Source organism: Vidua macroura, chromosome 24 (genome assembly GCF_024509145.1).
Source record: "Vidua macroura isolate BioBank_ID:100142 chromosome 24, ASM2450914v1, whole genome shotgun sequence".
Taxonomy (NCBI): domain Eukaryota; kingdom Metazoa; phylum Chordata; class Aves; order Passeriformes; family Viduidae; genus Vidua; species Vidua macroura.
This window is the reverse complement of record NC_071594.1, coordinates 2,704,414-2,731,908: the sequence shown is the minus strand read 5'-3', so window position 1 is coordinate 2,731,908 and position 27,495 is coordinate 2,704,414. Positions and strand designations below refer to the sequence as shown.

The 27,495-nt window shown below is 53.7% G+C and overlaps 2 protein-coding genes across 5 annotated transcripts in view; both read right to left on the bottom strand.

The window, feature by feature from the left end:
* GNAI3 (G protein subunit alpha i3) overlaps window positions 1-22,609 on the bottom strand; it is a 28,802-nt gene extending 6,193 nt beyond the window's left edge. For both annotated transcript variants that reach the window (XM_053998473.1, XM_053998474.1), the window contains exons 1-4: window positions 22,388-22,609; window positions 9,300-9,342; window positions 9,063-9,204; window positions 7,183-7,340 (exon numbers count right to left, since the gene is read on the bottom strand). In XM_053998473.1, the coding sequence (XP_053854448.1) occupies window positions 7,183-7,340; window positions 9,063-9,204; window positions 9,300-9,342; window positions 22,388-22,505 (461 nt within the window). In that variant the 5' untranslated portion in view covers window positions 22,506-22,609. The remainder of the gene's footprint in view (window positions 1-7,182; window positions 7,341-9,062; window positions 9,205-9,299; window positions 9,343-22,387) is intronic.
* A 77-nt stretch (window positions 22,610-22,686) lies between these two features.
* On the bottom strand, window positions 22,687-26,772 carry GPR61 (G protein-coupled receptor 61). 3 transcript variants are annotated; one of them, XM_053998470.1, is made up of 2 exons: window positions 26,448-26,772; window positions 22,687-25,344 (listed from the first exon to the last, which is right to left on the bottom strand). In XM_053998470.1, the coding sequence occupies exon 2, from the start codon at window positions 25,071-25,073 to the stop codon at window positions 23,772-23,774; it is 1,302 nt and encodes a 433-aa protein (XP_053854445.1). In that variant the 5' UTR covers window positions 25,074-25,344; window positions 26,448-26,772; the 3' UTR covers window positions 22,687-23,771. The 3 variants fall into 3 exon arrangements, with proteins under 3 accessions (XP_053854445.1, XP_053854446.1, XP_053854447.1); XM_053998471.1 differs by having other exon boundaries at window positions 22,687-25,238; XM_053998472.1 differs by lacking the exon at window positions 26,448-26,772 and having other exon boundaries at window positions 22,687-24,500; window positions 24,642-26,085.
* Window positions 26,773-27,495: the final 723 nt, after the last annotated feature.

Below are 27,495 nucleotides of genomic sequence, written 5' to 3'. Positions count from 1 at the left end.
CTCTGAGCTCGTCTTCCCTCCTCCTCTCACAAAGATAAGATGGACCCCACAGCTCTGCTGGGATGACACAGGCTGTGCTCTTTCTTGGGAGCAGGTTTTAATCACCCCAGCCCTGTGTCACTGGGAGGGTAATAGACCCTCCCAAATCACACTTTATTATCACAGATCCATTGTCAGCCAGAAATTGCTTCTTCCCATGTGCCTGGAAGCTGTACTAGGAACTCCAGCAACACATCCCTCCTCCAGCAGCTCCAGCATCGCCCTGGCCAGGACTTGCAGTGCCCTGCCCTGTTTCCAAACTCCAGATTCCAGTGATCTGCCACAACTTGCCCAGTGCCATGGGGCTTTTCCCACAGAGCTAGGATCTGAGAGTGGATTTAGTCCAGGAAGAGCCAGTCCTCTCATCCCTCTCTCAACTCCAGAAGGATGGCAGGTTTGTGAGCTGCTGTGTGACCAGTGCTGGGCCTGGCTTTAGTTTCAGTTTAGTACAACATGATTTGGAAAGTATTTACCTTCCTCAGCTTCTACCAAGTAATATTTCTGCTGAGGCAGTAACATGCCCAGATTTTTTTTTCTCCTCTCTCTCCTACCAGGGTAAGTTTAGCTGAGACACAATGAATCAGAAGCCAGTGGGGAATGCTAAGAACTGACCCAGCAGCTCCTCAAAGCCTGGCTTTGATACAGGTCACACCACTGATATGATAAATCATGGAATTGTTTGGGCTGAGAAGTCCCTTAAGATAGAGTCCCACTCTTATCCCAGCACTGCCAAGCCCAAGCTGAAGCTGTAAAGCACCTGCTCCCAACAGCCAGTTGGAAGTTTGGGCACTGAAAGTGGCACAATTCCTAATTAAAGCTTTGGGAGCAACCAGGGAGGAGGGAATGGAGCTGGCAAACAAACTCAATCAGGGAATAAAGCATATCAGATTCAGTGGTGCTGCCTGAAACAATAAACGGTGCCAGACTAATTCCAGGGAGACCTAAAGGGCAAATCCCATGGAAATATAAGTGGTTGGAAAACCCAAAGGGGATTTCTGGGAAACCCTGGCAGTCTTGCCAAGTGTGGGCAGAGGAAGCAGCTGTGCCCTCCCAAAAATCCAGGCTGCGGAGCCCAGCTAGTGCCTCTTGTATTTCAGACTAAGTGGAACTTGGAAAGGATACCCCAAAAAGCTGGAAAAGCAGAGTCTGAATCTCTTTGTTCCCTGTGGCTCCTGGCCCCCAGCTGCCACAGTCAGAGACAGCCCCACAAACAGCTTTGAGAGCAAACACTGACCTTGCTGTGTCTCCCCTCATCCCATGCACTTCCAATCCCTTCCCACCACCTCCTTCACCTCCATTAGGCTGAGGCTGCATCCCTCCTTCCCCACCTGGGATCCCTGTGTTTACAGAGCCAGCTACTCCTCATCCTTCAACACCACAAGCTTCCAAAAAACCAACTTGGGTTTGTTTTCCTTCTTTTTTCATGCTTAAAATGAGGTCCCAAGTACAAAAAAAGTGCTGATCAAACCTACAGTGTCACTTGTTTGTCCTGCTGACTCTCCAAGCATTCCTGGGACATCCTGTGCCAGGCTGGCACAAGGCCAGCGTGTGCAGAGATCACTGAATCCCAGAATTCCAGGATGGTTTGGGTGGGAAGATGTGGGAAATGGATTTACAGAAAATTCTTAAAGCCTGACAGAAGGCTCACATAGTATGCATCTGTAAGTAAGTTTTGAGATAAGAAATGTTAACTCAGAAATGCCATGGAACAAGATAAACATTGCTGAGAGAGAAATGGAACTAGAAATAAGTTTCAAAGGATGGTTTTGTAAATAAGATTTAGATATTTTTGAGAAATAAAATTATAAAAGATAAATTGTAGTAGGACTTACAATGGATAATTTTAAATGATTGGTTTTAAGGTATTCACAGTATGGTGTGGCTAAAGCTGATAAGCTAAGAAATGTTTATAGTGTATTGTAATTAGGAAATAGTTGGTTTAAGATGGCAATGGTGTGAATTGTAACATCAGTATTGTCTCACCTTTCAAATGAGACTCAAAATGGAACAGAAGTTTTTAAAACACCTCTCAGTTGCCCCATCTCTGGGTCAGAAAAGGGCTTAATCCAACAGGAAGAGACCTTAAAGCTCATCTCATCCCACCCCCTGCCATGGCAGGGACACCTCCCACTATCCCAGGTTGCTCCAGGCCCCATCCAGCCTGGCCTTGGATGCTCCCAGGGATGGGGCAGCCACAGCTGCTCTGGGCACCCTGTGCCAGGGCCTGCCCACCCTCACAGCCAAGAATTCCTTCTCAGTATCCCATGTAACCCTGACCTCTGGCAGTGGGAAGCCATTCCCCTTGTCCAAAGCCCCCTTCCAGCTCTAGGTACTTGAAGGAGATCTATGGTCTCCCTTAGGCTGTACATTCCCAGCTCTCTGATCACACTGTATTGGGAATTCCAGTGTGATCAGGAAACATGCCAGTCCTGTCTCATCCCACACCCAGACAGCTCCAGGAAGCAGGGACGGCAGGACAGGGATGCTGGGAAATGAACAAGAAAGATAACAGAGTTCCCCTCCTCATCCTGCTCACAGCAGTGCAATGGTGGTTTTCCTTCCAATTCACTCCTTTTGGCGCTGAGAAGGATTTCAAAGCCACAAATGGCTCTGAAAGTCCTTAAGGGGGGAGGGAGGAAGAGGAGGATGGGAAAAAGAGGAAGGGGGGAAAAGAGGGGAGGGGAAAAAGCAGTGGAAGAGGAGGGGAGGAAAAAAAAGAGGGAGGGGAAAAAAGAGGGAGGGGAAAAAAGGAAGAGAAGGAAAAAACCCACTTAGAAATAATCTAGGTTTTATCCAGCATCATGTCAGGGAATTTAGGCCAGAACTGGCATTTGGGAACAAGAGGAGATGTGCAGGACTAGAGGAAGGTTGATCAGGAACTGTGCTAATTGCCCATGAGACTGCAGATAATTACCTACAGCTTCCACAGGCTGGGATCCGCCTGAAATCCAGGAAAAGTATGAAAACCAGGAACAAAAACACTTTAAAGCATTATGTGCTTGGTGACATTTCCAAGTATCCTAAAAATCTGGAGATGTGTGAAATGGAAATATCCTTCACATTCGCTCTGCTACACCCCAAACAGGGGTTTAGAGTGGATATTGGGAAGGAATTCCTATCTGTGAGTGTGGTGAAACCCTGGAATGGAATGCCCAGAGAAGCTGTGGTTGCCCCATCCTTGGAAGTGTCCAAAGCCAGGATGGACCAGGCTTGGAGCAACCTGGGATAGTGGAAGGTGTCCCTGCCCATGGCAGGGGGTGGAACAAGATGAGCTTTAAGGTCCCTTAATTCTGGGATTCCATAAATCTGAAGCCCCTCTGCTCTGGAGCCAGGCTGAGAGAGCTGGGAATGTTCAGTCTGGAGACAAGAGGGCTCCAGGGATGGAGACCTCAGAGCCCCTTCCAGAGCCTAAGGGAGCTGCAGGAGAGCTGGAGAGGGACTTTGGACAAGAGCATGGAGGGACCAGAGGGAATGGCTTCCCACTGCCAGAGGGCAGGGATGGATGGGATATTGGGAAGGAATTGTTCTTGTGAGGGTGGGGAGGCCCTGGCACAGGGTGCCCAGAGCAGCTGTGGCTGCCTCATCCTTGAAAGTTTCCACGGCCAGGTTGGACATGGCTTGGAGCACCCTGGGAAGGTGTGGAAGGTGTCCCTGCCCATGGAATTAGATGGGATTTAAGTTCCCTTCCCCAAGTGTGCACAGAGGTCCCAATGCTTCGTCACGGCCCCAGCTGGAGGCAAGAGCTGGGAGCCACAGATTCCTTGCTCACATCAGAAGGAAAGACAAATAGGAAGTTGCAAAAAGGCAAGTTAAAAAAAAAAATAAATGTTTGCAACATTCCACAAACCCCAGGGTAGCTGCAGGGGGCTTTAGCAGATGGTGCTGGGAAAAGCACTGAGCATTTCCACATCAACACCTTGGACCAGGAGCTACTCAAGTAGCTCATTTTTCTTTAAAAGAAAAAAGAAGAAAACATGGAAAACACTACGATTCCAGGATTCTGCTTGGATTAGTGTTATCCTCCACCTCCTCTCCTCCCATACCATCTCCAGCCTGCCAGGGCAGTGCTCTGACAGGCAGGATCTCTGCCTGCACAAAGGAGAAGTGCCCAGTGATGCAGGAAACAGCAGGAAGGGGAGTTTTTGGAACAATTCCATGCTAAAGTGCTTGGCTCTCTGCCACAGCAGCCTTGCTCTTGATGCTACCTGATTTTCACAAGCAGTTACTTGTCTGCTCCTCTCTTCCTCCATTCCATGTGTCTCAGCCCCAGAATCTGATGTGGAGCTAGAACTGGTCTGGAATCCCAGCACAAAGCTGGATTTCAGCTGGAAAACCAGCAAATGGGGCACAGATTTAACAGCTGCTCACACTGTGCTGTTTGTAAGAGGCAATGAAAGGAACAGGGAAATGAAATTCCCAAGAGAAGTGACACAAAGCCTGTGCCATCCCACCACAAAGAGGGGTGCAGCACATCCATCCTTGGTGGTTGGGCACTTGAACAGCTCCCCAGGGAATGGTCACAGCCCCAAGGCTGGCAGAGCTCAAGGAGCATTTGGATAATGCTCTCATCCATGGAAAACAATCCCCCCAAACACAGGGTGGGATTTTGGGATGTCCTGTGCAAGGCCAGGAGTTGGACTTGATGATCCTTGTGGTCTGTTCCAGCTTAGGATATTCCACAATTCTAAGCATGGACAAGAGAATTAATTGGGGAACACCAGAGATAAGGCAGGTCAGGAGTCATGTGTGGAAGGAGAGGAAAATCCTGGGAGTTCTGCAAGTCCTGTGGAAGAACCAGCCCTTTAAAAGGGTGAATTTCTCATGAAGAAATCAACCCACTGCTGGCGTTTCCCAACTGCGGAGCTGCCGAGCTGCAGATGCACCAGAATGTTGGTTTGGTGCAACTTCCTGTGGTTTTGGGACAGGAAGCTGAATTTTCTGGGGCACTTCTCAGGAAATGCCTGGGTGGCTCATCCCGGGTGTAACATCCCCATCCCAGGCTGTGCCAGCTCCCCGCAGCAGCCAGACCTGGACCTGGACACGGGTGCGTGGCAAATATCCAGGAACTGGAAGAACCCTCCAAAATCCCACCTCTGGAAGGCAGCTGGGTCAAGCAGGTACCTACAAAAGCAAGGTAACACCCTCTTTTCCCAATCTGCTCCATTTCTCCAGCTGCCTTCATCTTCCTCCTCTTCCAAAGCCATCCAGACACACACCAAGGCTCCTCCTTCAGCTCCATTCTTGCTCTCTGCTCAAGTCCTTAAGCTTTCCTCTTCTTCACATCTTTCCATTAAACCATTCCTTCCTTTCCCTCTCCTCATCAATTTATTTCCTCCCTTGGAACCTGAATTTTCTCCTTTCCTGCTGCAAAGTTATGCACAAACCCAAGAAAACTCCTGTCAGCCCTTCACTTGATCCAAAACCCTGCCAAGATGCTGCAAATTAAGAAGGATTCTGCCTTATTTTCAAGCTCAAATATGCTCTGAACAGAAAAACCCTGCAGGCAGTGAGCTGTGGTACAGCTAAAACTTCTCCACAAAGCTCTTCTCAACTCATTTTTCCAAGGTTTAAAGCTTAAACTGAGAGGAATTTTCAGCTGGAAAGGCTGAAAATCACCTTTCAGAGTGTCAAATAATTGTTGCAGAGAGACCAAGAATGTGAGTTTAAAAAAAAAGAGGAAAAAACCAACAACTGTTTTGCTCATCAAAGGAACAGTTTCCCCTTCCTGCACTAACCTGCCCTTGGAAAAAGATGAGGCATTTCATCAAAAATTCCATTAGCAGCCTGTTTATCTACTCAGGACCTTCCAGTTGTTCAGCAGCTGCACTGATTTTAGGACCAGGACAAGAAGATTTTAGAATCAGAACAGTTTAGAGGCAGCGTTGCCTGTGAGGTGCCAGGCACAGGGACAGGAGGAAAGGGAAAGCTGTAAGGAGAATATTTGGAATATTGACCTGCCAGGTGAGGGGATCCCATTTTGGTAATTGCTGAATGTCAGGGAAGTGGCAGTTTAAATTTTAAGACTGTTGCTCCCCTTTGCAGGGACAATGGAGGTGACACAGGCAGGCACCTGCCACTTCAACAGAATCCCTGAATCACTGAGCTTGGAAAAGACCTCCAGGATCCAACCCCTGACCTTGTCACCAGACCAGAGCAGAGCACTGAGTGCCACATCCAGTTGGTCCATGAACACCTCCAGGGATGGGAACTCCACCACCTCACTTGGCAGCCCCTGCCAAGGCTTGGCCATGAAGAAATTCCTCCTGATGTCCAAACTGAACCTCCCCTGGCACAGCTTGAGGCTATTTCCCCTCATCCTGTCCCTGTTCCCTGGGAGCAGAGCCCGACCCCCCCAGCTGTCCCCTCCTGTTGTGCAGGAGTTGTGCAGAGCCACAAGGTCCCCCCTGAGCCTCCTTTGCTCCAGGCTGAGCCCTTTCCCAGCTCCCTCAGCCTCTCCTGGTGCTCCAGACCCTTCCCCAGTTCTGTTCCCTTCCCTGGACACGCTCCAGCCCCTCAATGTCCTTCTTGTCATGAGAAACCAAAACTGACCCCAGGGCTGGAGGTGAGGCCTCAGCAGTGCCAAGAACAGAGGGACAATCACTGCCCTGGGCCTGCTGGACACACTGCTCCTGATCCAAGGCAGGTGCCAAAGTTTCTTCCATGAAACCAGCAAATTTGTCAAAAATCACATTTTTCAAAATTAGATGAAATCCCTCACTGTGAGGGTGGGGAGGCCCTGGCACAGGGTGCCCAGAAGAGCTGTGGCTGTCCCATCCCTGGAAGTGTTTAGGGTCAGATTAGATGGGGCTTGGAGCAGCCTGGGATAGTGGAAGGTGTCCAGGCCCATGGCAGGGGGTAGAATGAGATCTCGAAGGTCCCTTCCAACCCAAACCACTCCAGGATTAAATTCACCAAGGCACAAAACAAGGAATGTGGGGTTTTCCCCAATGCTCCACAGAGAGAAGACAAACAGCACTCAATTCCCAGTGTCACCCAGTCAGACCAGTGTAGACAGGACCTTCCCACCCAGTCCCGCCCCGCTCCAGCCACACTGGCCCCTCCTGGACCATTGTGGGCTCTGGGACAGGAAGCTGAATTTTCTGGGGCCAGGAAAGAGCCCAGGAGCTGGTGTTGGTTCCTTACTAGGATGCAGAATCGTTCAGCTGGTATTCCCTGGATCTGCTGAAGCAGGCCTGCACTCCAGGGTCTCTCCAGAGGCGTTTGATGACTCCAGCCAGCTCAGCCGTCATCATTCCCTCCTCCGCGCTGCCAGCCAGCACGAACAGCTGCCGGGCATCGTCCTGCAGGACAGGAACACATCTCTGGGACATCCACCCACGGACACCTTCCCCACCACCAGCAGCATCTCTGCATTAATTAATCACTGCTCTAATTAATCACAGTCCAGTCCATCCAGCTTTCTCCCAAAAGTCATGGAGTTGTTTACCTCCTGCAGCCAGAAAGGGAATTTCTGGGGAAGAAGCTCCAGGCTGGGAGGTGAGAAGCCCTGATCAGGAATGGCCACAGTGCTTCCATGGGGATCACAGCTCCAAAGGCACCATTCCCACCAAAACCATGGGATTTCAGTAAACTGGTGCAATGTTTCAAGAAAAGGTGGGAATGCTGATGTGCTACTACAGACCAATGAACTGAACTAGAGGTTTGACTTGGAAAATCTCTGTTGGTGTGGCACAGCACTGGGAAAAGGGAAAAAAGGTGAGTTCTGACAGATGATGGGACCAAAGCTTTGAGGATTTGCCTTTTGCTGCTAGAGCTGTCAGAAGTGAGGGAGACTGATTCCTTAATAAAACATTTCATCAGGAGATGGGATAGACTGATTGGGATCTGAGCATGAAAAATCCCCCACAGAAGCCAGAGCAGGATCACGCTCTTGTCCAGGTTATCCAGTGGATTAGGACAGGGAACCCCACGCTGCCCTACAGCCCCCTCTGCTTTTATTTCTACCCTGATCAGACCTGTCAGGCCCTTCTGGGACCTGTGAGAGACCTTCCACTATCCCAGCATTCTCCTCCTAACACCAACTCCTCTCCCCTGAGCCCCAAACCCTGCATGTGCCAAGCTGAGGGTGCTGATCCCAAATCCACCCTATTGAGGTGTTAACAGCCAAATGCAGAGGGACTCCAGTTTTGGATCTCTGTAGGTCACTCCATGGTTCGGCACATTTGGCCTTTTCCTGGGAAAGCATGGCAAGGTTTTTGCCCTTCAGAATGGTGGAAATTGGGTTTTTTGCCCTTTGGGATGGTGAAAATTCATGGCATTCAGCTCTTGTGAAGCCACCTCAGCATGGGCAGATAACTGAGAAAGGACCTGGATTCAGCATCTTCCCTGTTCCAGCTCCAAGATCCCAACTCAGCTTCAGCAAGCACCAAGAAAGGTGGAAGAGAACTCTGGGAAGATTTGAAGCAGCAGCTGAACAACAGCCTGGGTGAACATGTGAGTGAAGATGTGCCCTTTGTCCAGGACTTGGAATCATAAATCCAAAATAAATACCATAAATTCAAACTATCTGGGGCTGGATCAACCGCAGCACGAGGCAGAACAGTCACAGTGCAGCCCTGTGCTGACACAATTCCTTTCTCCTGCACATTTCCAGGAGTCCCTAGTTCCCACTCTGTGCCTTTCCCACCACCACAACCATCAAGGCTTCCTGACTTCCAGCTCAAAGTGCTGCACATAAATGCAAGAAATAGGCCAGGGAATGAGCAGAGTTAGAGGGGAGGGGAAAAGCAGGGCCTCAAACCTCCCAAAACTTCAAACTCAAAATTCCCAATAATTCAAATAATTTAGAGAAAGATTTGGGGATTTTTTTTTTTTTGAGCATTCAAACTACTAAAGGTTCTTACCCAGGACTTCAGTAAAATACTGATGTTTTTTAATGACAGTACACTAAAGTTATGACAGATTTTTTGCTACTTTATCTTGCAAAAAACATATTCTGGTCTGGACTGAAATTCCAGGATTCATTAACAAGTTCAGACTAAGGAAATAAATGCAATACTCACTGCTCTGGCAACTTCCCCAAAGTCTATCTTTAGCCTCCCCATGGCTCTGATGATGGCGATGATGGATTGGATGGTGTTGCTGTACACAACCACTTTATACTGTTTGCATTCCTCCTCTGAGTAGCCATCCTCATGGATAATCCTGGAAGGAAACCAGCTTATTACTCCCACGCCAAGCCAGAAGGGCACCACACATTTTTTTATCCCACAAATACAAAGGTTGCAGCCTGCACTCACTTCATCTGCTTCACAATGGTGCTCTTCCCAGACTCTCCAGCACCTGAAAAGCACAAAAACCATCCAGTTAACCATATGAAACTGAAAGGACAAGCAGGATGTGCTTTTTCCAGTTCCCACAGAGAAGCTGATGGGGTCTGGAGTAGGATATTCCTTGTGCATTGCTGCTGGTAGTAGAGTTCCACTGTACTGTCCTGGCACATCCTTCCCAGATGCCAACAGTCACCATGAGTTCATTGGTTAAAAAACCCTGGAATTTCTCAATTTCCAGAGGTCAGCAAGGGCAGCCAACTGGGAGACAAGTCTGAAGAACTGGGATGAGGATTTATTCAACAGAGCAGCTCCCATCCCTCACCCCAGGCCAAGACAGCCAAAGTGCATCAGCACCATCAGATGCTGCCACTGTTACTGAGCTGGGCAGGAGAAGCCTTGAACAAGCAGGTGGGAAGTGACCTCCTGGCACAGGGTGATTCCCGGGTGAAATCTCAGAGCTGCAGGCACATCTGCATCCCAACAGCCTTCCTTCAAGGAATGTCAAGAATACCTGGCTTTCAAACCTCTGCAGAGCTGGGGGGTGAGTTATCCCTGGGGGTGGGTCAGTTATCCCTAGACAGGGGTCAGTTATCCCTTGAAGAAGGGGCAGTTATCCTGGGGAGGTAAATCACTCCCTGAAACAGGGTCAGTTATTCCTGACTGCAAAAGCCAGCAAGTTCCCTGCTTTTCCTGTTTTTTTGTCCCAGATCCCAGAGCACTCCCAAACCATGTCCGTCCTGCATGGCTCAGGGCAGTGGACACCAGGGATTGCAAACCATCAGTTCTCCTGGTTTATGGAGCTTAGCAGAGCTGCCCCACATGACTATCCCAGCCAGGAGCATGTCAAAGGCAGAACAGTGTTCCTGAAGTCAGCAGAACTCCAGGACTTCACCTTGTGTGGCAGCAGGAGCTCAGCTCAGCTGGCTCTGCCATTGCCCGAGGGCTCCTTGGCCTCAAGACTCCCCGAGCTGCAGAGCTGGGCTGGCTGTAGGCAAGGAATGGTGTTGGGCCTGCTTGGATTTGGACAGATGACTCAGGTGAGCCCGGATGGAATAAATCACCCACAGAAGTCCAGGATGGTTTAGGTTGGGAGGGTCCTTAAATCCCATCCTGTTTCACCCCCTGCTACAGGCAGGGACACCCTCACTATCCCAGTTTTCTCCAAGCCCTATCCAACCTGGCCTTGGATGCATCCAGGGATGGGGCAGCCACAGCTGCTCTGGGCAAACTGGGCCAGGGCCTCTCCACTCTCACAGGGAAGAATCCCTTCCCAATATCCCATCTAACATTGCCCCTTGTCAGTGGGAAGCCATTCCCTGTGTCCTGTCACTTCAGGCCTTTGTCTGAAGCTCTTCTCCAGCTCCCCTGAAGTCCCTTTAGCTCTCAGGTGTCCCTGGATCCTTCCCTTCTCCAGGGTGAACATTCCCAGCTCTCCCAGAGCAGCTCAGTGTTTGCGGTCAGGTGTGAAAACATTAACACACTGTGGACTCAGCACTTCCACCCTGGGAGGATACAAAACCTTTTCATTTCCCACGCCCACCCCCCCACATTCCCAGGATCCAAGTGCTGGATTTCAAATCTCTGGTGTCCCCAAACAGCCCCGAATCCAGACTGAGAAGGGACTTTTGACATGACCTGTCTGCTTTTGCCTTCTCAGCATCATTTACTGTTGTTTCCTCAGATTATCCCAAAATAATCTCCCGCTGCAGCCAAGCTGCTCTACCTGTCACCAACCCCATCAGATCCAACCCTGCCAATACAGCGTTAATTCCAATCGGATTCCTTTAACCCCTTCCCTTCCCCCCTCAACCTTAAACACTGCCTGGTAGAGCAGGAATTCCCCTCTCCAAGGTTACTCACACCTTACTTCAGAGGGGGAAAGTAGGAACCCACCTCCTCTGAACTGTCTCCTCACCAACACAGTACCCCAGACTGGCTCCTCAGCCATGGCCAAGCAGTGAGCTGTTATTCCTAAAGAAGTTTTTCCTGTTGTTCCAGGTTCCCTCTCTCGGGCAAGAGCCACCCAGACAAGATACCTCATTAACACTCGCTGAAAAACATCTCCCCTGCAGCTCCAGCTCTGGAATGGAAGGCTGGAGCTCCTGCTGGGATGGCCCAGGAGACAGGCAATGCCAGGGGAAAAATGGGATTAACACTGCCCATCTCTAGTCTGACACAGAGAACAGCTTCCTGCTGACAAAAGGAGGATTAGATGGGATACCGAGAAGAAATTTCATGAGGGTGGTGAGATCATGGCACAGCATTCCCAGAGAAGCTGTGGCCCCCTCATCCCTGGAAGCAACCAGGTTTATTGGAAGGTGTCTCTGCCCATGGCAGGGAGTGAGATGAGCTTTAAGGTCCCTTCCCACCCAAACAATCCTGGATTCCATTATTCTGGAGCCCCTCTACTCTGGAGCCAGGCTGGGAGAGCTGGTGGTGTCCAGCCTGCAAAAGAGAAGGCTCTGGGGAGCGCTTAGAGCCCCTTCCAGTGTCTAAAGGGGCTCCAGGAGAGCTGGAGAGGAACTTTGGACAAGACCTGGAAGGACAGGATGAGGGGGAATGACTCCCCACTGCCAGAGGTCAGGGTTAGATGGGATATTGTGAAGAAATTCTTCCCTGTGATTGTGGCAAGCCCCTGGCACAGGCTGCCCAGAGCAGCTGTGGTTGCCCCATCCCTAGCAGTGTCCAAGGCCAGGCTGGACAGAACTTGGAGCACCCTGGGCTGGTAGAAGGTGTCCCTGCCATGGCAGGGGTGTGGAATGCGATGCCTGGAAGGTTCTCTCACTCCACTCCAGACAATCATTCCCATTTTACTCTTCCTTTCTGGACCTAATTTCAACATCTCTAGGTCTCACTCCTGTCCTTTGATGTTTCTCTAAACACTTGCAGATGTTCACACCAAGCTGCTATTCCTCTTTTCCCAAGCCACTGGAAAGGGTTTGCCTGAAGGGATTCATACTGGACTAACTCAGCAGCTTTCCTCCTGCACCCTCTGTTCCCATCTCTGGGGACTTCCATGTGGTGCTGATACCCAGTGTGGCTGAATCCTTCAGTAGGGGAATAAGAAATGGGAATTTGAATGCTACTAAAACACTGCCTCAGCCTACAGCAAACTGATGCTCCACACTAGAAATTCACATCAAGAGTGGATAGAGCTACACTGGAATTCTTACAGATTCCTCAGGCAAAGCCTTCAACTCTGGGACCTTAGGCAGGGACTAGATGGGGAGCCAGGAAGACCTCAAAGACCATAAGATGTGAGAGTGGATTCAAACCCATGGAAATCAGGATGTTCATGGGACATTTCTGCCTGTGTAAGGAGAAGCAAACCTTTCTCTTCTGCTCCCATGAGCACAGCCAGACAGGGATCACATTTTGCCACAAGAAACCAGGGCTGAGCTCAGCGTGAATGTCGTAACCCCATGGAAAAACTGCTTCAGAAACCTTAACTTCGCTTTTCCCAAAATAGCAGCGAGGAAGCTCTTCATCCCACCCTGGACACAAAGAGCAGCTCATCTGTTACAGGGATTGTCCCACTCCATGGACACATTGGGCAAGAATTCCACAATGTCCCTGTCCTCAATGCATCCTTCCACAAGCGTTCAGCTATTCCCTCTGGAAACCAGATGGAGCCAGGAGGCATCGTAGCTTCTGAAAACCCCCACACCTCACCCAGCAACATGCCAGAGCACGCCTGTGACATCCCCAATAACACCCCAAACCATCCCAGTAATATCCCAAAAACATCCCAGTAACACCACAAGTTCTTAGGGAAAAGCTCAGCATGTAAGTGCTGGAATTCCAGCTCCAAGGGTGGCAATCCCTGTACCCATTCCTACAGCCAGATTCCTTCTCTCTCTGGAGCAGGAGCAAACTGGAGCAGCTTTCCAGGTGTATCAGTGCTGGCCCTGGGAAAGCAAAGGATACACAGGGGAGAAATTATCATCCAACCACTTCCCCCAAGAAAGCCAGAGGATTTCCTGGAGCAGCAGATGGGAAGCAACTTGGCATGGCCATGTGCTGGAGATTATAGGGAAAAGAGCAACAAAACACAGCTTGGACTGGGAATTCCAAAAGAGGAATTCCACACAACCCTAGATTTTTGCTTTAAAAATTCTCCAAGGAGGTAGGTCAGACTCCCTGCATCTTCCAGACACAAGCATCCCGTTTCCAGCTCCAGAAGGTCCTAAAAGTCCTGTTTGCACTGGTATTTTTCCCCAAAGTAGTATCAAAACTACATTAAACGGTACTTCAGGAAAGGAATTCCACACACATAATTAAGGGGAAAAGCCCTGGATCATCTGCAAGTTTCTGAAGAGAAACCAGGTCACTGCTGAAACAAATCCTTCCAGGGAGGGAACAGGGATGCACCGGAAAATCCATTAAAGTACAAGTGAGGAAGAAAAAACTGAAGGGCCTGACACAGGCATGTGGCTTGGACCTCCAGCAACAGCCAGTTCAGAAACTGCAGGGATTTGGCACAAACTCCACTAGCCCACTTCTGAAGTGCTGCAGCCCTTGGTGAGCTCCCAGACCCAGGGGTGTTTCTCGGTAGTTCCAACATCCCCTGATAAACGGCTCAGGAATAACCCCAGGAGTTCACTTGAAGCTCCAGGGCTGAGTTGGGAATGTGACACAGACCTGGGAATGTGACAGGACCCTCCACGTGAGGAGCAGGCTGGAAGCAATGCCAGATCGTCTGGCTGTGGTTACAGTTCCCAAATCCCACATGGAACCAGCTCCCCTCAGAGAGGCTGCAAGAGGCCCAAACAGCAGCTCAACTAAGCTGTGAGGAGTCCAGGTCCAAAAATATCCAATGGCTTGGGAGCCACTGGAAGCATGGAACAGGACTGTTCAAATTACCCTAAATCCCAATGGGTATCTCCCTGATAAACACATTTTCTTTATTTAACACTCATCCCACCCCACAAGGAACATGGACACCTCCCCTTACCCACGAACATCCCCCTTATCTTTCCACAGCACTGCATTCCTGAATTGTATTCCATGAGGAATATCTCCCCAACAGCCTCCAGCATCCTGCGGACCTGTGCAGCCACAGCTGGGGAAAGCTGAAGTATCAAATCCTCATCCTCTTCATCACTTCCCTCCTTCCAACCTCATTGTGTGGAATCCCAACATCCTGACCTTCCTAGTGCTGCCATCCCTGATAACACAGATCCCATATTCCCTTGTTGAGGTTTTTTATTTCAGTGGACACCTAGAAAATTCTTGGATACCACAGAATCACATACAGCAAGAGAACTGCACTGGGAATCAGGAGAAAGGGAAAAACACTGGAGGAAGGAGCAGTAGTGTTGTACCACCAGGCTTGAGAAAACCAGTACTGTTGGAAAAGTCAACAGGAACCAGGAGAGATTAGGCTGACACTTGTAGTTCCACAAGAATGATGAGAAAAACAATTTATTCAAATAAAACAGGGCACATGGGCTGGCTACAGCCTCACTGCAGAGGGAACAGGAGCCAATGGCACAGGATAAACCACTTGAGGTTGTCACTGCCTCCAGAGGAGAAAAAAGCGAAGGCTTAGGTAAGGAAGGGCATATTGAAAACAGGAGTAACACTAACCCTGGGATCACACCAGTGAAATTCCAAGCACTGCTGGGCCTGCTGGAGCACTTGGGCTGAAGCTGACATGGCTTTTCCCACCAAAAGGTACCTGGGAGATGCACAGGAAGAGCAGCAGCCCTGATGGAAGATTTAGAATCATAGAAGGAATCCTGGAATGGTTTGGGTTGGAAAGGATCTTAAATCCCATCCCATTCCACAACCTGCCGTGGGCAGGGACATCTTCCACTGCCCCAGCCTGCTCCAAGCCCCATCCAGCCTGGCCTTGGACACTTCCAGGGATCCAGGGGCAGCCACAGCTGCTCTGGGCACCCTGTGCCAGGGCCTGCCCACCCTCCCAGGGAACAATTCCTTCCCAATATCCCATCCATCCCTGCCCTCTGGCAGTGGGAAGCCATTCCCCCTCATCCTGGCACTCCAGGCCCTTGTCCAAAGTCCCTCTCCAGCTCTCCTGGAGCCCCTTTAGGCACAGTAAGGGGCTCTGAGATCACCCTAGAGCCTTCTCTTCTCCAGGCTGAGCATTCCCAGCTCTCCCAGACTGGCTCCATGACAGAGGAGTTTTCCTTTTTGCCTTGAAACTATTGGACCCTCAATCCTGTTTTAATTAAACAATTACTTTAAAACTTAGAAACATCCCATGACCACTCAGAAGGTTGAAATATCTCCAGGAATTCTGCAGCATTCCTGGGAAACATCAGGCTGGAGGAACCTGCCCCTGTCCCTTACCCCAGACCTGAGTGACCACTGATGGTTCTGAGAAATTCCTTAAGGAGTTGCTGAAATAGCCACAAACCAGCAGCAAACACCCCTCTGTTCTGGACTCCTGAAAGTGTTTCAGGCCAGGCTGGATGGGGCTTGCAGCAACCTGGTCTAGTGGAAGGTGCCTCTGGCCATGGCAGGGAACAGAACGGGACAAGCTTTAAAATTCCTTCCAGCCCAAATCATCCCGGGATTCTACGAGCACAGACCTCAGATTTGAATTTGTTTTCACAGCTCTTTAATCTCCCCCAGGAGTGTTTTGAAGGAATTATGGCTGCTGTTGACCAGTGTGGCTGGAGACCCCCATGGAGAGGCCTTGTGTGGCTCTTGGCTGAACATCAAACCACCATCTCCAGCCTCCTGGGCACCCACAGCTGGAGCTGTGGTGATCCACACACACAGGATTACAGAATCGTGGAATGCTTGGGCTTGGGAGGGGCTGTAAAGCTCTTCCCATTCCACCCCTGCCATGGGCAGAGACACCTTCCACTAGCCCAGGTTGCTCTGAGCCCTGTCCAACCTGGCCTTGGACACTTCCAGGGGTGGAGATGCCAGAGCCCCTTCCAGAGCCTAAATGGGCTCCAGGGGAGCTGGAGAGGGACTTTGGACAAGGGTTGGAGGGACAGGACAAGGGGGAATGACTTCCCACTGCCAGAGGGCAGGGATGGATGGGATATGGGAAGGAATTCTCTCTGTGAGGGTGGGCAGGCCCTGGCACAGGGTGCCCAGAGAAGCTATGGCTGCCCCATCCCTGGAAGTGTCCAAGGCCAGGCTGGACAGGGCCTGGAGCAGCCTGGGCTAGTGAAAGTGTCCCTGCCCACGGAATGAGGTGAGCCTTAATGTCCATTCCAACTCAATCCATTTCAGGATTTCATGATAAATGGAGGTACTTGGAGATATGAGATAAAAAAGCCAAGTCTGGTGTCTCTGGATCCAAGTCTGGGCAGCGACAGCAGAGAAACAGCCAAGCAAGGCCTGTAAAACAGGAGCTGGATGGGAAAGCAACAGATAACTTGGAAAGAGAGGGAGCAGTGGGAAGACCTGGGCTTGGAAAAGATATTTCTTAGTTTTCCTGATTATCAAGAGTCACCTTGTGCTGGGCTCGTTTTTAAAAGTCAAACACCCTCTGAATTTCCTGCAGAAACAACAATCCTGAGCTGTTCCAAACATGCAGCCGGGCTCTCCCTGCCCAGCAGCTCCTGCTGAGGGATAAGCTCATTCCCCAAACACCAGGAGCTTGTAGGGATGGAGACCCCAAACCCCCGAGCTCCAGGAGGCCGCATTTGGTGTTTGTTTCCAAAGCTGACCCAGGCAGCAGCACCCCGGTAACCAGAGAAGGTTAAAGGATGCACTGAAGTGACCAAACACCAACTGGGAAAACATGAAACAAGAGCCAGGCATCGGATCCCCAGGAACAAAGGAGACAGCACAGGGATCACCACAAAGAGCGTGCTGGAAAAATAATCAGCATCTGTCCCTCATTTCAGCTCCAAACCCCATTTAAGTCATGAATTCCATTTTTCTATCCCACTTCTGCAGGGAACAAGTGCTGCATCCCAGGAGGTGCAGGCACAGCTCTGCTCACTCCAAACTTCCAGAAAATTAGATCCATGATCTAATTAAAAAATTCCTCTTTATAGCTCCCTCTGCTCTTCCGAGAAAAGTTATTTCAATGCTCTGCCTCAGAATTTAATGAAACTTGAATCATATCCAGAGGGCTCTTGGAGCATAGATGGAATCACAATTCCTCAACCAAGCTGTCTGCTGGAAATTGTCCATCCCCAAATGCCAGTGCTGGGCATGGACACTCACCCATGTGTCCTGACACAAGTACATGATGGACACATGACCCAGGGAACAGAAGAATTCCCATCCCACAGCTGGAAAATGGCATTGTGCAGAAAAGAGGGCATCTGACCCCAGTGGAACAAATTCTCTTTTCCAGGAGATTAAATAAATCATGGCTGATTCCTGAAAAACTCGAGGGGCTCAGGTACTCTGGAGATAAGGAGCATTTTGCCTGCCCTGCATCTGGTTTTGGCAGGAAAACGGCAAAACAGAAAATCAAGGGGAAGGTACACAGAGACCCAAGGGAAAGGTGGGAGAACTTGGGTAGAAGCTGCAGCTCCCACAGCTGAGGACAGGGAAATTCCAGCCTCCAGTGCAGCTGAGGAAAGACCTCCATGGAGCTCAAAGCCCAGAGAAGAGCTGCATCTTCTAAGAGATCTGACCTGCTGCCAAATGAATTATACTCATGGAATTGTTAAGGTTGGAAAAGCCCTCTGAGATCGAGTCCAGCCATATCCCAGCACTGCCATGTCCACCCCTAGTCCATGTCCCAGGTGCCATATCCACATCTTTTTTGAGCATTTCCAGGGATGGAGACTCTACCACTGCCCTGGGCAGCCCATGCCAGGGCTGGACAACCTTTGTCAGGAAGAATTTTTCCCTGATATCCAACCTAAATCTTCCCCTGCAATCTAGCCTGAACCAGGTCCTTGTGAACTGTGTGAGGAGAATCCTCCCATGGCCACAAGTCACCAGGAACATCCAGCAGACCCAGATACCTTCAAGATTAGAGAAACAACAGCTCCCTGCAGCTTCCCCAGCAGGATTCTTACGGCAGATCCCACAAGGAAGGACACTTGGAGCAGCAGCCACTGCTGGGACAACATCCTAACACCCCAGCACAGAGCTTTGTATCACCATTCCAAGGGCATCCAGTAGCTCCAGAGCCGAGGAGCAACCAGGTCTGACCCCCAGATGGATCCTCTGAAATAGGGATCCAAGGCACAGCTGCTGAGCTCTGAGAAAAGCCACTGCAATTAACAACATCATTAACTGCAGCACCAGCTCTGCCTGGGTTTGCATCCCCAGAAAACACTTTCCTACTTTAAACCAAAACACAAGCGAAACAGTGCTGAGGAAGCCTTGGGGAACTCAGGAAAGAAAAACAGTTGGAAAAATCAGTGTCAGAAAAAAGCTGAGGGCTCCTGGAGTAGTGGAGGAGGGTGAATTATGCAAATTAAGGTTATTTTAAAACAAACTTATGCTTTTAATTGTTTTTGCATTAATTAGCAGCACCACTTCAACGTAATTACACAGCGCATGCAAACGCAGGGAAGCTGGCCAGGCTGGATAACAGGGTGTTTTGGGCAAAAACAGTCCAACCTTGGTGCATCCACAGAGCCAGAGCACAAAACCACCATTTACACAGGGATTTGGGAATGGGACAGCTCTGGAATCCAGCTTCACCACTCAGGGTCACACAGACCCCTGAGACACAGCCCAGAACAACATGCCAGACCTTTGAAAAGACATTGCAAGCAGAGTGAAGCATCTGGGTTAGCTCCTACCCAACCACGACGAGCTCCAGCACCCTCCTCTATTTGGCTGGAAAAATCTGCCAGGTTTCCCCACCAGCAGAAGCCAGTGTGTGCCTGCTGAGGAGCCTTTTCCTGGGGGCAGATGGGAGGAGAAAAATGGGACTGAGGGCTCCTGGGCCATTCCCAGCTTGCTCCCAGCCTCCCTGGAGCTTCAGCTGCTGTTCCAGAGAGTGAATCCACTGTTGCCACCACTCCAACCATGCCAGTGCCAATGCCAGCAGAGCTGCTGGTGACATTCCAACATGGAACAATAATTACATCCCACAGGGTCATAACAACCAGGGTCAGTCATTATTCAATACTCAGGTTTTGTTTTCTAAAATATCCCCAGAACTTAGAATTGCTCAACAAACTTCAGAGTTGTGAAAGGGAAACACAACAGAGGGACTTGAAATCCCTGAGGAGAAGCTCCAGGATTAACTTTATCCCAGGAATTCTGCAGTTATCCAGGTGCTGGGGCCACTTCCTCCAGCATCCAAACCTTCTCCCAGGTGGAAGGTGCTGAAAAAGTCAAGCCAAAGCTCCCAGAAGAAGGGAACACAACTGGAATTCTCTCTCCTTCCTCCCTTGCTCAAGAGAAGATAAGGGTTATGGAGGAGAGAAAGGAAAACACACCCAAACTCTGATTTGGGGATTTCTGACTTCCTGTCCTTTCCCAAATCACCTGATTTTTGGGGTATTTGACTTCCTTTCCTCTCCTCAGATCTTCCACTTTTGGCTGCATTTTTAGTTCCTCTGTTCTCCCCAAATCTCCCAATTTTCAGTGTCTTTACCTTCCTCTCTCTCTTCTCTTCCTAAACCTCCTGATTTCAGGTGTACTTTACTTCCTCTCCTCTCCCACATATCTCCTGATTTTCATGTGTATTTGATTCCTCTTCCAAATCTCCTGATTTGGGCTGTATGTCACTTCTCCTCTCCCAAATTTCACTGTATTTGCTTTTTCTCCCTCTCCTCTTCCAGCCCTCCAGATTCTAGGTCCATCCCTGCCTCCCCAGCCTCCTCACACCCCAGCTGGGAAGGATCCAGCTCCCTCTCCACAGGCACAGCCCTTTCCCTGCTCATCACAACTCTGCAGATCTCAAACTGGGGCAGCTCTTTTAATGGAGCTGGGAAAGATGTGTGGAGTCCAAACTTCAGTAAAAATCCATTCTTTTTTTTTCACCAGCCCTGTCTGAGAGGGGCAGAAACCACTCAGGGAATGACATGAGACCCTGCAGATCCAGACAGTTTTATGTGGGATAAAAAATCCTTCCTCAAACCATGGAAAAATCCTCATGGACTTTTCCATCGGCTTCTAGTGCCTCAGTGAAAGAATTGTCCCACTGCAGATAATTTCTCCTGGGAATCTCCCGCTCTGCTTTACCTGCACATCAAGAAGGATGTGTGTGGGGAGATTCCAGCATTTCCTGGTATTCCCAGGAATCACCACACTCAGCTTTAAAGCCAGGAAATACCTGAGAGAGATTTGCAAGTGACAACCAGGTGCAAACCTGACCTGGGATCAGGTAGATCGAGAGGCAGGTCCAGATCAACATTCCAATTACTCCTAAAAAGCTCCTCACCTGCAGACACACCAGGAAGTGCAGGAATTTTCCTGCCATCCAAAGCCAACAGCAACCCAAAATCAGCTGCTGCTCTGAGTTCTAAAGCCTCACCTGGTTTTCCACACATTCCAACTGAGCACTGTACAATTTTTGGGATACTCCCCCCATTCCATGTTTGCTGATAAGATCGATCTCAGCCTCTAACCCTCGGTGTTTTGGAAAAAATGTCATACAAAAATAAGAGGAAAGAATTATTCCATTCCAGGGAATGTGCAAGTGTTGCTTATTAACACCAAAACAAACACCTGGAGAACAAAGGATTCTCTTGAAACACAGCCAAGAGCTTTTCCATGGACACACCAAGTACAAAGCTCGGAGCAGCTCCTGCAGGGAGCGAAGAAAAAGGGCTAAATGGGAAAGAAAAAGGATTCCTGGAGCAGGCTGGCTCCTTCACACATCCTGCTCTAACAGGACCCACTCAGTGCTGCTGTTCAGATCCTCACAGACTCCATCTGTCTCCTCCGAGACAGAAAAATCAGGATAACCAAAAATATATACTCAGACCTTGAAAAGAGAAATCAGCACGAGCAGATGGTTCATCAGCCCCGAGTGGTGCTTGTAAAATTGTGAGGATTTGAACAGAACTCCAGAATCCTACACTAGTTTGGGTTAGAAGCTCACCCCAGTCCATCCCGTGCCATGGGGAGAGACATGTTCCACTATCCCAAGTTGCTCCAAGCCCTGTCCAACCTGGCCATGGACACTCCCAGGGATCCAGGGGCAGCCACAGCTGCTCTGGGCACCTGTGCCAGGGCCTGCCCACCCTCACAAGGAGGGATTTCTCCCCAGTATCCAATTTCTCCCCAGTATCTCATCCTAATCTGCTCCCCCAGCCTTCAGGGAGGGCAGCTTGTGCCTCCTCTGAGCTCCCATCGTCACTTCCAAGAGCTCCAAATCACAGACCAAACACAGCAAAACTCCGCTAAAGGGAATCTGCCACCCCTCCTCAAGGGAAATCCTTTTTACCGTTTTACCCCCCGCTCCCTGAGTGGGAATTTAATTCCAGCGTTCCCTCCCTTCCACGCCGGGACCCGCGGGATGAGCCGTGCCTCTCCCAGGCTTGGCCCAGTCCCACCCGGGAGGGAGCACGGGCAATTCCATCGGGACACGGAGGGGACATTCCATCGGGAAAAGCCCATGGGCCGCATCCCGGGACAGCCCAGAACACCCTCGCCCCCCACCAGGATGGATAAGCAGTGCCCTCTCCCTCGGAAGGGGACCAGGGTCCCTCAGGACCCTCCTCAGCGCCCGGGGATCCCTCGGGATCCACCTCATCCCCCACAGGGATCCCTCGGGATCCACCTCAGCTTCCTCAGGGATCCCTCGGGATCCACCGCAGCTTCCCCGGGGATCGCTCGGGAACCTCCTCAGCCCCCACAGGGATTCCTCCTCAGCTCACTCAGGGATCCCTCGGGATCCACCTCAGTTTCCTCCTGAGATCCACTGAGACCCTCCTCAGCCCCCACAGGGATTCCCCGGGAGTCACCTCAGTTCCCCCAGGGATCCATCGGGAACCTCCTCAGCTCTCCCGGGGATCCCTCGGGACTTTCTGAGCCCTCCCAAGGTTCCCTCGGGACCTCCTCAGCCCATCCAGGGATCCCCCCACTTCTCCATTCCCAAACTCCTTCCTGAGGGCGGAGGGCCCGCTTTGCCCTCCCCAAAATCCCTCCGGAGCGCGGAAAGCCCCATTCCGCTCTGCCCCCCGGCCCCTCCTCACCGAGCAGCAGCAGCTTCACCTCCTTGGCCGCCTTCTCGCCGTCTTCCCGCAGGTTGCGGTCGATCATTTTACTCCTCTCCACCGCCGCCTTATCCTCGGCGCTCAGCGTGCACCCCATGGCGGCGGCGGGGGCGGCCGGGCGGCCGAGGGCGGAGGGGTCGGGATCGGGGCCGGGGCCGGGGCCGGGGCCGGGGCCGGGATCGGGACCGGGATCGGGGCCGCAGCTGCCTCGGCCCGGGCGGCTCCTGAGGCGGCGCCGGATTTCCGGTCCCGGCCGCAGAGCACGCCGGGAAATGAAGTCCTGCGAGTTGCTCGTGTGAGCACTTCCGCCTCGGTAGAGCGGGGCATGATGGGAGGAGACTTCATTTTTCCGCCACGCTAGAGCGGAGTATGATGGAGGGGGAAAAGCGCTTTACTTCCGCCTCGATAGAGCGAGACATGATGGGAAATAACCTACTTCCGGGCTCTGTTTGGCGGGCATGATGGGAGTTGTAGTCCTCCCGGGGGTGGGTAGAGTCCGCGGCGGCCCCAGACCCCCAGGCCTCCCTCATGAAGGGGCCCGGGCTGCGCACCCCCAGAGGGCCGGGGCTGGGCTCCGCGGCTGCGGGGCGGGCTCGGGACAATGGGACCTGCTCTCCGGGACTGAGGAGGGGTCTCAGGGCCATGGGGGGATGGAGGGGACCCCCTCCGCAGGCAGCCCCCCCTCCCCGCCCCTCCCTGGCTGCAGAGGGACCACCCCTCCTGGGGAGGCCCCAAACACGAGCCCCCCACTCTTATCCCTGGCCCATCACTGGGCTTGTGCCCCCAGCTGCTGCCCCCAGCCGCGGTGGTGCCACGGGACCCCCGATCCCCGCGGTGGCGGCCGTGCTGACCCCGCACCGCATCAGCCCAGCGAGGGTGGCGGGACCTCCCCCCGTCACCTGCGATGGCAGCACTGGGGACCCCCCGCTCCCGATGAGCGTGGTGGGACCCGCAATCCCCCACGGCAAAGAGAACCCCACAGACATCAGCAAGAGTCGTAGGACCCCCGATCCCCCGCTGTGGTGACAGAGACCCCCCCTCCAAACCTCAACGAGTGCTGTGGGACCCCTCCAATCCCCCACAGCAGTGAGAATCACTCCCACTCCAGCGCCATGAGACCCCCAGCTCTCCATGGCTGCAGCAGGGAGCCCCCACCCCACAACCCCAGTGGGCCTTGTGGGCCCCCCCAGTTCTCTGTGGCTGCAGTGAGGACCCCCCACCCTCCATGGCAGCGTGGTATTCCCAGCCCAGTAAGCACTGTGGGACCTCCAACCCTCCGGGGCGGTGACGAAGCCCCCCCTCAACGAGTCACTGTGACCATCTCTCCCCTCACAGCCACGTTTACCCCAAACCCCCCCAAACGCTACAGCCCCGCTTTGGCAGAGCCCGCCACGGGCACGAACACCCCGCTGCCCCCGCCCCACTCCATCGCCTCGGCCGCCTCCTCCTCGATCTGCCCTGGGATGCGGAAATCCACGGGGGGCAGGTCCCGCTCGCGGCTGGGGGGCTCTGGTGGGCGCCCAGTGCTCTGGAGGAACTGCAGGAAGTTCTCCTCGATGGAGCCCTCACGGCTCGGCAGCCGCAGGTCCTCCTCCGGGGGCTGCTTGAAGAAGCAGGTGAGGAGCCGGCCAAGCTCCCCGCGGATCTGCCGGTTGAGGCAGCCGTAGAAGAAGGGGTTGGAGGTGAAGCAGCAGAACCCCAGCCAGGTGACCACAGTCTCAGCCGCCGGCCCGGCCAAGGGCCGAGTGCTCAGCGCCATGTACAGCTGGAAGGAGAAGTAGGGCAACCAGCAGAAGAGGAATTGGCCACCCACGGCCAGCAGCACGGCGGCCGCCTTGCCCCCGCCAAACATCCTCTGTGGGGTGGTCCGAGGCGCCCCCGAGGTGGTGACCATGGTGGAGCGGCTGCTGAGCGACGCCGAGCGCCGGCGCGGCGTCTCCATCCAGGTGGGTGGCGGGCCGTGGTGCATGGCTGCCACCCGTGCCACCTTGAACATGCCGCAGTAGACCACGACGATGATGAGGAGCGGCAGGACGAAGTAGAAGGCGGCGAAGAAGACCACAAAGACCTTGCAGGATGGCCCACGGCTCCACTGCAAGGAGCAGCCGTGAGCGCCGGGCGCTGGTGGGCGGTCGGGGGACAACCAGCCCAGCACAGGCACCAGCGAGGTGGCCACAGCCTTGAGCCACACGCCGGCCAGCACTCCGGCCACCAGCCCCGCGGTCATGCGCACCTCGTAGCGCAGCGGGTGCACCACGTAGTAGTAGCGCTCCACGTTGACGGTGGAGATGGAGAGGATGCACATGGAGGTGAGGCACACGCTGAGGAACAGGTACACGCGGCACACGGCCTCGCCCAGCCCCGGGCTCTCGAACACGGCCGAGCCCGACAGCATCTCCAGCGGCATCAGCGTGAGGGCAGCCAGGAAATCCACCAGGCACAGGTGGAACACAAAGACGAACTTGCGGAGCGCCGGCGTCTTGGCGATGACCGTCATGACGGCGGCGTTGCCCACGATGGCCGTGAGGTCCAGCAGCACCATGAAGAACAGCCCCACAGACTTGGAGGCCACGTCCTTGGGCTTGGCCTCGGCAGTGCTGTTGGGGGGCCGGGACCCCCCTCTAGAGCCATTCCAGCCCCACGGGGAGGGCAGGAAGGGCTCCATCCTGTGCCGCCGGCCTGGCGGCGAGCGCGACACAGCCGGGCATCGCCAGAGGGTCACATCCTTGGTGGTCCGTGGGTGGGGGGGGCTGCTGTGGGGGTGGCACTCAGAGTACCCAAAGGTGTCCCCCAGCCCCGCTCATGTCCCCGCTGCTCAGCCAGGGGGTACCTGGGGGAGGTGGAGCTGTCACTGGAGGGGGCAGGACCCTGGAGGACCCCTGGGCGCTGAGCTGGACCCCCAGTTGCAGCCCCCAGGTACCTGGGGGGAGGTGGAGCTGTCAGAAAAGGGGGAGAGATTCTGAAGGGACCCCTGAGAGCTGAGCAGGACCCCCAGCTGCAGCCCCCCAGTACTTGGGGTGAAGGTGGAGCTGTCATGGGGGGAAACCCTGGGGGGAACCCTGAGAGCCCAGGAGGGTCACAGATCACCTCTGGCAGCCATGGCAGAGATCACAGCTGTGCTGGGGGGAACGTGGAGTTGTCATGAGAGGACACAACCCTGGGGGGACCCCTGAGAGCTGAGCTGGATTCCCACCTGCATCCCACAGGTACCTGGGGGCAGGTGGAGCTGTCAGAAGAGAGGGGAAACCCTGAGGGGACCCCTGAAAGCCATGGTGGGATCACAGCTGACCCTTCAGTGACAAAGGGTGGGTCTCAGCCCAGTTGTGACCCCCATCCACAGCCCCCAGGCACCTGGGGGAAGGTAGAGCTGCCAGAGGGGACAGAAAGTTCTGGGGGATACCTGAGATCCCAGGCAGGGTTCAGCACAGCTGTGACCCCCCCCTCACATAATCCCCATCACCCCCTATCCATCTCCACAACCCCCTACATCAAATCCCTTCCCCAACCAAAAGCTTTGTTCCCCCAAAAATGAGCAGTTCTGGGGTAAACCCCCCTAATTCCAACGTTTCAACCCAAAACACCCCAGTGGAGCCCTTTACCCAGAGTGTGGGGACCACACGGGGGGGCCGGGATGGGTGGGGGGGTCCAGAGAAGGAGGGGAGGGGAGGGCCCAGCACCCCCAAGTCCTGGGTTCACCCCTTGTGCTTGGAGGCCTTGCGTGACCCCCCCCACCCCGAGCTCACACCCCCTCCATGGGGATATGAGGGGGATGTGGGGGCTACCCCGGACCCCCGGGTGTTCCCCACGGGGGCGGGGGTCCCCACCCTGCCCCCCGAGGGAGGGATGCTGACGGAATGGGGGTGCAGCCGCGGCTCCCCCCTCCCCTTCTCACTGCCCATTTCCCTCGCCCAGAGCTCCGGAGCGATGTCACCGCTTGGGGACCCCCTCCCACCCCCGGGGGAGTCTCCCCCACCTCCCCGGTATCTCCCCACCTCCCCAGGCCGTGGCCCCGGCGGGGCTGCTCGGCCGCGGCACCTACCCTGGGGGTCTGCATGGAGCCGGCCTGAGCCCGTGGGTCCCCGCTCCGGCCGGGGGAGGGGTCGGGGCTGGGGGGTGTCCCCGGGGTGGCGGGGGATGCTCGGGGCTGGAGCCACTGCGGCGAGGCTTGCTCCGCACCGCCCGGCTGCTGGGTCCTAGTGCCGCCCGCCTCGCCTCGGTACCCCGGGAACGGCCCCCGAGCCCCGCAGCTGCGGGCCCCGCAGTGGGCTGCTCGCTGCCGCCCGAAGCCTGGCTGTGCCCCCCCAGTGGACAGCGGTGGGTGGGACACCCCCGGGTGCTGCCCCGCGTGTTGTTCCGTGCCTCAGTTTCCCCGTTTGCCTCCCGAAAGCGATGGGGAGGGCATGGGGCCGTCGCTGGGGGGGAGAAGCCCCTCGGGGAAGGGAAAGGGGGAGCTCGGGGGGTGTAGAGCGGAGGTGATCTGGGGGGGGGAGAGGTGAGAAGGGGGGATGGGGTGCAGATTCGCAGTGGGGGGCACAGGGTGGGGGTGGGGGTGCGGAGGGTGCCGGGGGGGCCGCTCAGAGGGGCCGCAGAGCCCCCCCAGTTCTGCCTACCCCCAGCCCAGCACCCTTTCCCTTGCTCCCAGTTCAGCAATGGAGCAAACGGGATGGGGTCAGTGTCCCTCCCCACCACGCCATGCCCCGTGCCTCAGTTTCCCCAGGACATGGCCATTCCCTTCCACGAAGGGGTGCTCATCCTTTCCGTCCCTCCAAAATCCTGCTCGGGCCCCGAATTTCCCCCTGCAGTGCCCTGGCCCCCATCCCAAGGGTGCTCGGGTGGGATGCGTGGCCACCAGATCCCATTCCCGGGATGGGGGGTGACAAGTGATCCGTGGGTGACGTGTGTCCCTGCGCGTCACGTGTCCATTGCCAGGCTACGGCCTCCCAAAAATAAATCCACCCAAACCAGATTAGAAATGCCCGACCTCGGATGAACCAGCCCCGGCATTCCGGGGCCCGCGGGCGGCTCCCGGTGGGACCCCGGGCACCGGGAGGAGGATTCCCGCTGAGCAGGAACACGGCGGATCCACG